Here is a 10,514-nt window from a genome sequence, read left to right as displayed (position 1 = left end):
TGAATCCTTTATCATCTGCAACTGAAAATAGTTGTGGATGATTACTATACCTTTCTAATGTGACGTTGTTGTCCCTGGCTCTCTTTCTCTCTCTCTCCCTCCCGCTCTGTTCCTGTGCTACTGAGTGTAACTACCGCCCCCCCTCTCTTCCCAGCACAAAGCACAAGGCTGGCGTGCGGAGTGACGCGGAAAAAAAGTGCGAGAGAGAGAGGGAGGGTGAGAGAAAAAAAAAAAACCCCACGGCTCGCGTCGTTCACGTCAAAGATCCGGCTCTAACGGTGTGTTCACACCGAACGCGATGGACGCGAATAGAGCGTCAGGTTTACATGTAAAGTCAATGGAAAGGCGCGATGACGCGCGATTGCGGGTCCCGCGAAAATTCGGAAGCAGATTTGCGTCGCGAAAACGCCAAAACGCGTGAAACGCGCGTCAGTGTAGCGCGTCAGGCGCGTTTGACGCGCGAAACGCGCGTCAGTGTAGCGCGTCAGGCGCGTTTGACGCGCGAATAAAACCACGCGCGTGAGTTTTTGTGTTGCACTTTGTGCATACGCGCGTTTCGCGTCTACCGCTCGAGTTGGAAAAATCTGAACTCCAGCGTCAAATCGCGCCGCGACAACCAATCAGGAGCCTGGTGACGTGGCTCTGACCTAGGTCAAAGGGGCAGATCCAGCCAAAGCCCTTCATTCTTCATTCAGTATGGAGGAAAAGCTGATCAGCGCCGTGGCTAACCACCCCGAGCTATATGATGCCAGCTCCTATTTCTACCGAGACAGGAATAAAAAGGACCTAGCTTGGAGACACATAAGTGAGGAGATCGGGCAACCTGGTAAGTTCATTCCTTCTTCTTTTTAATTTTCAGACTGACCCGATGAAGCCGTGCAAAAGCTAGCAAGCGCGCCTACTGTCCCGCGATTTTCCCACTGTTGTACAAATACCTTTCCGCTAACCAGATAATGCGTTTATTCAGAGGACATCTGCAGGAGAAAGTGGAAGAGCCTCAGGGACACCTATAATAAGGAGAAGAGGTCAGAGAAGGAGAAGAGGAGTGGGTCTGCAGCAGGATCGGGGAGGAGATGGAAGTTCTTCGCGGTCATGGGGTTTCTGGACCCCTTCCTCACCCCGCGGGAGACCAGCGGTAATATGGTGCGGACCGTGGAGAACTTCTCCCCCGAGGACCAGGGACAGCCCGAAGAGGCAGCAGGGGAGTGTCAGTCAGAAGGTATGTTTACAATTAATTAATGTAGGCAGTTAATTTATGCGTGTTGTCATACAGGAATATATTTTGTTTATTAATAAACAGTATACAGTAGTCCCGCTGTTCATCCGTCACTGCCTCGCCTTTTCGCTGATTTTTTTTATTGCACCGTACAGCTTTCAACGATGCGCATTGCATTCTGCAGCCCAAATGACAAATCTCCTCCGTGTCGTGTCTCCTGCGCTTGCCAAACTTATCATGTTTGGTTTTGATAACCATCACTTCAAATAGAAAAAAACAGCACAAAAACACTCATAACTATGACCCTCATTCGGAAATAGACACCTGCACCGGGAGCAAAAAAGGCGCACAAAAGTGGCGCCGCAGACGGAGAAAAAGCGCGGCATAATACTTTTACGTTTTAAAATCGACAAAGGTTTGCACTTTGAGAATCAACTTGTGAGAACTGTGACTACTGTTCATGTGCTGCAATAAATGGGAGACCACTGTATATAATAATAAGTATATAATAATATAATATTCTCTATGACTATTGTCTTCAACCTGTTAACATTTAATATTGTCTTGATAGAGTCAAGTTATCATGCAGCAGAGTCCTCCCCTGTTGCTTCTCCTGACTCCCCAGTCCCTGGTCCCTCCACTCCTGCTGCTGCACCCACAGGTATGAACATCAAGCACTGATAGCTTTTTACTTGCTTGGATTCCCTTGTGATCACCTTTACTAAATATCTACAACCAATCTGTTCATATCCTGGTTTTTTTCAATTTTGAAAATGACAATCTAGTAGCAGCCTTCTCATTTCTTTGTGGTGTTTTGTTCTGTTTTTTACAGGCCCACAGAGGAGGAGAGCTCGAAGGCGGTCGAGGGAAGGGTCCCAGGATGGTCCATCGGCGGTGGAGCTGGCTATCCTGGAGTCCCTAAAGAGGCCACGCCCGTCTGCAACAGAGTATTTCCTCCTCGGCCTTGTTCCTGCTCTGGAGAGCATGCCGCCTCAGACACGAGAATTCGTGAAATTCCAAATTCATAAATTAGTTTTTGACAACAGCACAGCTGTGCTAAATTTGGAAACATTGGACCCTAATGATCAGTAGTTTTCTGATGAGGCAGCAGCTCTCCAGGGCAGAAACAATGTTCTTATTCTTCTCCTCCTTCTCCCCTGAGGCTCTTCCACTCCAAGCTGGGTCCTTTTTATTCCTGTCTCTCTGTAAATAGTTAAATTTCATATATTTATGTTGAATCTTTTTATTACTGAATTTATATATTTTATCAAATAAACATTTATAATGACAAATGTCTCTGTTCTACTACACAGCAAATATTGGCACCCGACTTGACACAAGTAGAATTTATTTCATATTATACTAATGACAAAATATACTGATACAGTGGGATGCAAAAGTTTGGGCAACCTTGTTAATAGCCATCATTGTCCTGTACAAATCGTTATTTGTCACAATTTAAATTGTCAGTTAAATACATCATATAGGAGACACACAGTGATATTTGAGAAGTGAAATGCAGTTCACTGGATTTACAGAAAGTGTGCAATAACTTTACACTAAATAAAGCAGGTGCATATATTGGCAACACATAAAAAGAGAAATAACATAAATATGTAGTGTATATCAATGTGTGTGTCTCCTATATGATATATGTAATTGACATTTTTTACTGTAACCGATTCATACAGGAAAATAATGACTATTAATAAGGTTGCTCAAACTTTTGCATCACACTGGTTATAGGAACATAGTGAAGACAAGTTACTTAAGAGAATAAAGAGAGGTTAGGTTATTTTGGAGTAGAGATCCATTTATTAAGAAAATTTTAAAAAGACAGGAACACTCTTTAGAGGTTTGTGGGTGGCTCTTAAAAGAGCCGTTGTGGGGAAGTCACTCAGACTTCAAACAGGCTACTCCTTTGGTTGCCAAGACACAGCTCCCTCTGCCGAGAAGTGGGCCATGAACTTCTCCCTCACCAGGACAGCCTCTCTGGAGGAGTTGTTTGCTGCTACACGACCCAGGCCTTGCAACGGCTCCACCACAGCAGGTGCCACACCCCTCACAGCAGGTGCCCCTCTCTCGTCCACACAGCGCAGAAAATTGTGGAGAACACACGTTGCCTTCACACACTCTGCGATGGACCGCCAGTCTTCAGTTGAAGGCACAGCCATGAAATCGTCCACTAGACAGTCCCAGATGGCCGTCGCTACCTGGGGGATGATCTGGCTCACCGTGGACACACCGACTCGAAAACTGAACGCGATGGTCCTGAAGGAGTCCCCGGTGGCAAGGAACCTGGACAAAATTGTTTAAAATGTGTATTATGTGTACTGCAGTTACAAAATACATTATTGAAATTCCAAAATTACAAATTCCAAAACATAAATCTTACATAAAACATTTTGTAATTATAAGGATAATTACATGATATATATTTGATATAATCTAAAACAGTCTGCAGTGATTATATACAAATATTCAACTATCCCAGAAATTAAACCAGGTATAAATAAACAAAAGGAGTGTGTATCACTACAAAGATTAACCCACAGTGGTCCTAATACCAGTTTGATATCAGCAAACACCGAGAGCATACCTATGACACCACAGCCATGCTATCATTCAACCACTGATAACAGCATAAATCGAATTAAATCGGGACTTGATGAGACCATCTGAGTATCACTAGAAATATTATAAACAGTACCAGTTTGCTATCGGTAAACACCGAGAGCATTCACTGTTAGCATAGCACATCCATGTTAGCAGTGTATAAACGATACACTGCTAACATGGATGTGCTATGCCATCAGTAAACGCCGACAGCATTCACTGTTAGCATAGCACATCCATGTTAGCAGTGTATAAACGATAGTTTATACACGCCGACAGCATTCACTGTTATAGCACATCCATGTTAGCAGTGTATACACGATACACTGCTAACATGGATGTGCTATGCCATCAGTAAACGCCGACAGCATTCACTGTTAGCATAGCACATCCATGTTAGCAGTGTATAAATGGATGGTTTAGCATATATTAGCACAGGTATCAATAAAGGACTACCGTATTGACCACTTTTACTAACCTCAGGCAGACGGACAGGCGCTCTGCAGGTGGGATTGAGCGCCTGTAATTGGTGTCTAGGCGGGCGATTCTGGGACCGACGCAGGAAAGCAGGTCCTCAAACTGGCCGGGTGACAGACGATGATATCGCTGGAATCTGCCGTCATCCAGGCGCAGCTCCTGGAGCAAATGGTGAAACTCACCAAACTGCTCACGCGCCTGGAGGACTTGATGGACCCAGGTACGGCGAGGACGTCTTTTACGCTGCTGCTCTGCTCTCCACAGTAAATAGAGAAGGGAGACTCTCTCTTCAAGCGCTAGCTCGACAGCTGCCATCTTGCAAAGATGGAAACTCCCACATTTCCGGTTCACGCGCGTCACGCGCGTCAAAATATCATATTTTGACGCGCGATGGATTTTTCTTGGACACGCGTTGAGACGCGAATGTACACGCGTCAAATTAGGGGCGTTTGGGGCGTTTTATTCGCGTCCATCGCGTTCGGTGTGAACACACCGTAAGAGCCATTTCGTTCGCGACCGACACATCACTATTATACAGGAGACACAAATTAGCCTGAAAACAGAGACTGTCCAATTTTAAAGGCTTTAACTGGGCAGTAAGAATAGAAGTGCTATGTGATGCAGTCCCAAAAGTACTGAACAGCCACTGAAAATGTGCAATCTAACCTTTTTTGTGTCCGCCTACTGGTGTTGGCCAGAGGGGCCGATGGCGTGATATGGCAGCCTTGCTTCTGTCAGTCTGCCCCAGGGCAGCTGTGGCTACAACTGTGGTTTGCCTGCACCAGTGTGTGAATGTGAGAGTGAGTGAATAGTGGAACTGTAAAGTGCTTTGGGTACCTAGAAAAGCGCTATATAAATGCAATCCATTATAACCTTTCTCACAATTTTAAAGGAACTGATTCAAAGACAGATCACAATCGAACCATTCTTTGGTTTGCTCATGCTCAACGTCTCATCTAAGTTTAATAAACTGTGTAGCTTCATAAAGCAACTTTGAATATTTTTTAATATTTAAAAAAGTAATAAATGTAAACACTGTCATTTACAGCCACCAGGGAACCATGTGGCCTCATGGCCTGAGTCTGTAAACAGCCATTCATATTCTTCTCTTTGGGGTGAAATAACTACATAATCAAAGCTTCTGCTGCTTTTTCAACTGTGATAATGTAGTAATGAACCAAATCACACTCTCTGCAGTCTTTCTATGCATGTACGATATTCTGGACTGTTGTTGCTATGGCTACGTATTCCCATTGCTTTGGTATACTATTTTAAACAAACAGCTGTCAGTTGTTTATAACAGAGAAAAACATGTGCATCAAAGAAAAAAGAAAAATTGTTATTTTTTATATATTGTTATAAGAAAAAATGAAAACAAAAAATGTGATGGTAAAATTTCTAAATGTTTGATGTTTCAAACACGATCATTCCTTGTTGAGTCGTACAGAGATTTCGTCTGTTTCGTCTTTGTGAATGTGCCACTGAGTCAAATCAACAAAACTACAAAGTCAGAAAGCTGAATGTGGAACATTTCACACTAGGTCGCAGTGTTGGGTAAGCAGAAAGCCAATGTGTCGCCAACGAGACATTTTCAGACAGCGACAGAAGAGTCGCTGGACATGTGTCCGTCACCACGTGTCCGTCACCACGTGTCCGTCATCACGCGTCCATCACCACGTGTCCGTCACCACGTGTCCGTCACCACGTGTCCGTCATCACGCGTCCATCACCACGTGTCCATCATCACGCCTCCATCATCATGCCTCCATCATCATGCGTCACATCATTCTGCGTCCATCACCATGTGTCCGTCATCACACGTCCATCACCACGCGTCCATCATCACGGGTCCATCACCATGCGTCCATCACCGTGCGTCCATCATTGTGTGTCCGTCACCACGTGTCCGTCATCACGCCTCCATCATCACACGTCCATCATCACACGTCTATCACCACGCGTCCATCATCATGTGTCCATCATCACGCGTCCATCATCACGCGTCCATCATCATTGCGTCCATCATCACGCGACCATCATCACGCGACCATCATCACGTCTCCATCATCATGCGTCACATCATTCTGCGTCCATCACCATGTGTCCGTCATCACGCGTCACATCATTCTGCGTCTATCACGACGCATCCATCATTACGCATTTATCATCACGTGGCCATCATTGTGCGTCCATCACCGTGCGTCCATCACCATGCGTCCGTCATTCTGCGTCCATCACCATGTGTCTGTCACCACGCCTCCATCATTGTGCGTCCATCATTGTGCGTCCATCATCACGCGTCCATCACCACGGGTCCATCATCACGCGCCCATCACCACGCGCCCATCATCACGCCTCCATCATCATGCGTCACATCATTCTGCGTCCATCACCATGTGTCCGTCATCACGTGTCCATCACCATGCGTCCATCATTGTGCGTCCATCACCATGTGTCTGTCACCACGCCTCCATCATTGCGCGTCTATCATCACGCGTTCATCATCACGGGTCCATCACCATGCGTCCATGACCATGTGTCCGTCATCACGCGTCCATCATCACGGGTCCATCACCATGCGTCCATCACCGTGCGTCCATCATTGTGCGTCCATCATTGTGCGTCCATCACCACAGGTCCATCATCACGCGTCCATCACCGTGCGTCCATCACCGTGCGTCCATCATCACGCGTCCATTACTATGCGTCCATCACCATGCGTCCATCATTGTGTGTCCATCACCACGGGTCCATCATTGTGCGTCCATCACCATGTGTCCGTCACCACGCGTCCATCATTACGCATCTATCATCACGCGTCCATCACCATGGGTCCATCATCACGGGTCCATCATCACGGGTCCATCACCACTGGTCCATCATCATGCGTCACATCATTGTTCCTCCATCATTGTGCCTCCATCATTGTGCCTCCATCATTGTGCGTCCATCACCACGGGTCCATCATCATGCGTCCATCACCACGGGTCCATCATCATGCGTCACATCATTGTTCCTCCATCATTGTGCATCCATCACCACGGGTCCATCATCACGCGTCCATCATCATTGCGTCCATCATCACGCGACCATCATCACGCGACCATCATCACGTCTCCATCATCATGCGTCACATCATTCTGCGTCCATCACCATGTGTCCGTCATCACGCGTCACATCATTCTGCGTCTATCACGACGCGTCCATCATTACGCATCTATCATCACGTGGCCATCATTGTGCGTCCATCACCGTGCGTCCATCACCATGCGTCCGTCATTCTGCGTCCATCACCATGTGTCTGTCACCACGCCTCCATCATTGCGCGTCTATCATCACGCGTCCATCATCACGCGTTCATCATCACGGGTCCATCACCATGCGTCCATCACCGTGCGTCCATCATTGTGCGTCCATCATTGTGCGTCCATCATTGTGCGTCCATCATCACGCGCCCATCACCACGCGCCCATCATCACGCCTCCATCATCATGCGTCACATCATTCTGCGTCCATCACCATGTGTCCGTCATCACGTGTCCATCACCATGCGTCCATCATTGTGCGTCCATCACCATGTGTCTGTCACCACGCCTCCATCATTGCGCGTCTATCATCACGCGTTCATCATCACGGGTCCATCACCATGCGTCCATGACCACGCCTCCATCATCATGCGTCACATCATTCGGCGTCCATCATGGGGATGGACATGTCCGTCATCACGTGTCCATCCCCATGCGTCCATCATTGTGCGTCCATGACCATGCCTCCATCATCATGCGTCACATCATTCTGCGTCTATCACCATGTGTCCGTCATAACACGTCCATCATTGTGCGTCCATCATCATGCGTCCATCACCACGCGTCACATCATTCTGCGTCCATCACCATGTGTCCATCATCACGCGTCCATCATCAGGCGTCCATCATTACGCATCTATCATCACGTGGCCATCATTGTGCGTCCATCACCATGCGTCCGTCATCATGCGTCACATCATTCTGCGTCCATCACCATGTGTCCATCATCACGCGTCCATCATCAGGCATCCATCACCATGCGTCCATCATTGTGCGTCCATTACCATGTGTCCGTCACCACGCCTCCATCATCACGCCTCCATCATTGTGCGTCCATCATCACGCGTCACATCATTCTGCGTCTATCACGACGCGTCCATCATCACGCGTCACATCATTCTGCGTCTATCACGACGCGTCCATCCTTACGCATCTATCATCACGTGGCCATCATTGTGCGTCCATCATCACGCGTCACATCATTCTGCGTCTATCACGACGCGTCCATCATTACGCATCTATCATCACGTGTCCATCATTGTGCGTCCATCACCGTGCGTCCGTCATTCTGCGTCACATCATTCTGAGTCCATCACCACGCCTCCATCATCATGCATCACATCATTCTGCGTCCATCACCATGTGTCCGTCATCACGTGTCCATCACCATGCGTCCATCATTGTGCGTCCATCACCATGTGTCCGTCATCACGCGTCCATCATCACGGGTCCATCACCATGCGTCCATCACCGTGCGTCCATCATTGTGCGTCCATCATTGTGCGTCCATCACCACAGGTCCATCATCACGCGTCCATCACCGTGCGTCCATCACCGTGCGCCCATCATCACGCGTCCATTACTATGCGTCCATCACCATGCGTCCATCATTGTGTGTCCATCACCACGGGTCCATCATTGTGAGTCCATCACCATGTGTCCGTCACCACGCGTCCATCATTACGCATCTATCATCACGCGTCCATCACCATGGGTCCATCATCACGGGTCCATCATCACGGGTCCATCACCACGGGCCCATCATCATGCGTCACATCATTGTTCCTCCATCATTGTGCCTCCATCATTGTGCATCCATCACCACGGGTCCATCATCACGCGTCCATCATCACGCATCTATCACCACGGGTCCATCATCATGCGTCACATCATTGTTCCTCCATCATTGTGCCTCCATCATTGTGCGTCCATCACCACGGGTCCATCATCATGCGTCCATCACCACGGGTCCATCATCATGCGTCACATCATTGTTCCTCCATCATTGTGCATCCATCACCACGGGTCCATCATCACGCGTCCATCATCATTGCGTCCATCATCACGCGACCATCATCACGCGACCATCATCACGTCTCCATCATCATGCGTCACATCATTCTGCATCCATCACCATGTGTCCGTCATCACGCGTCACATCATTCTGCGTCTATCACGACGCGTCCATCATTACGCATCTATCATCACGTGGCCATCATTGTGCGTCCATCACCGTGCGTCCATCACCATGCGTCCGTCATTCTGCGTCCATCACCATGTGTCTGTCACCACGCCTCCATCATTGCGCGTCTATCATCACGCGTCCATCATCACGCGTTCATCATCACGGGTCCATCACCATGCGTCCATCACCGTGCGTCCATCATTGTGCGTCCATCATTGTGCGTCCATCATTGTGCGTCCATCATCACGCGTCCATCACCACGGGTCCATCATCACGCGCCCATCACCACGCACCCATCATCACGCCTCCATCATCATGCGTCACATCATTCTGCGTCCATCACCATGTGTCTGTCATCACGTGTCCATCACCATGCGTCCATCATTGTGCGTCCATCACCATGTGTCTGTCACCACGCCTCCATCATTGCGCGTCTATCATCACGCGTTCATCATCACGGGTCCATCACCATGCGTCCATGACCACGCCTCCATCATCATGCGTCACATCATTCTGCGTCCATCATGGGGATGGACATGTCCGTCATCACGTGTCCATCCCCATGCGTCCATCATTGTGCGTCTATCACCATGTGTCCGTCATAACACGTCCATCATTGTGCGTCCATCATCATGTGTCCATCACCACGCGTCACATCATTCTGCGTCCATCACCATGTGTCCATCATCACGCGTCCATCATCAGGCGTCCATCATTACGCATCTATCATCACGTGGCCATCATTGTGCGTCCATCACCATGCGTCCGTCATCATGCGTCACATCATTCTGCGTCCATCACCATGTGTCCATCATCACGCGTCCATCATCAGGCATCCATCACCATGTGTCCATCATTGTGCGTCCATTACCATGTGTCCGTCACCACGCCTCCATCATCACGCCTCCATCATTGTGCGTCCATCATCACGCGT

General features: G+C 48.3%; 2 protein-coding genes across 2 annotated transcripts; one reads left to right on the top strand and one right to left on the bottom strand.

Annotated features, from left to right (window-relative positions):
- Positions 1-208: 208 nt before the first annotated feature.
- Positions 209-3,046, top strand: LOC309690700 (uncharacterized protein). The gene is made up of 4 exons (XM_082507977.1): positions 209-826; positions 968-1,219; positions 1,788-1,877; positions 2,049-3,046. The coding sequence occupies exons 1-4, from the start codon at positions 697-699 to the stop codon at positions 2,306-2,308; spliced, it is 732 nt and encodes a 243-aa protein (XP_082364103.1). The 5' UTR covers positions 209-696; the 3' UTR covers positions 2,309-3,046.
- Positions 3,047-3,129: 83 nt separating this feature from the next.
- Positions 3,130-4,833, bottom strand: LOC309690701 (uncharacterized protein; the record flags this gene model as incomplete). Its single annotated transcript, XM_082507978.1, has 2 exons — positions 4,311-4,833; positions 3,130-3,514 (listed from the first exon to the last, which is right to left on the bottom strand). Exons 1-2 carry the CDS (start codon positions 4,622-4,624, stop codon positions 3,130-3,132), a joined length of 699 nt encoding a protein of 232 aa, XP_082364104.1. The 5' UTR covers positions 4,625-4,833.
- Positions 4,834-10,514: the final 5,681 nt, after the last annotated feature.

The sequence above is a fragment of the Aulonocara stuartgranti genome (genome assembly GCF_965226115.1).
Source record: "Aulonocara stuartgranti genome assembly, chromosome: 16".
Taxonomy (NCBI): Eukaryota; Metazoa; Chordata; class Actinopteri; order Cichliformes; family Cichlidae; genus Aulonocara; species Aulonocara stuartgranti.
This window is presented reverse-complemented; position numbering and strand designations above follow the sequence as displayed.

Coding starts and splice junctions, on each gene's coding strand:
- LOC309690700 (XM_082507977.1), top strand. CDS start 697: ATGGAGGAAAAGCTGATCAGCGCCGTGGCTAACCACCCCGAGCTATAT. Junction 827..967: donor TGAGGAGATCGGGCAACCTG/GTAAGTTCATTC, acceptor GCGTTTATTCAG/AGGACATCTGCAGGAGAAAG. Junction 1,878..2,048: donor TCCTGCTGCTGCACCCACAG/GTATGAACATCA, acceptor TGTTTTTTACAG/GCCCACAGAGGAGGAGAGCT.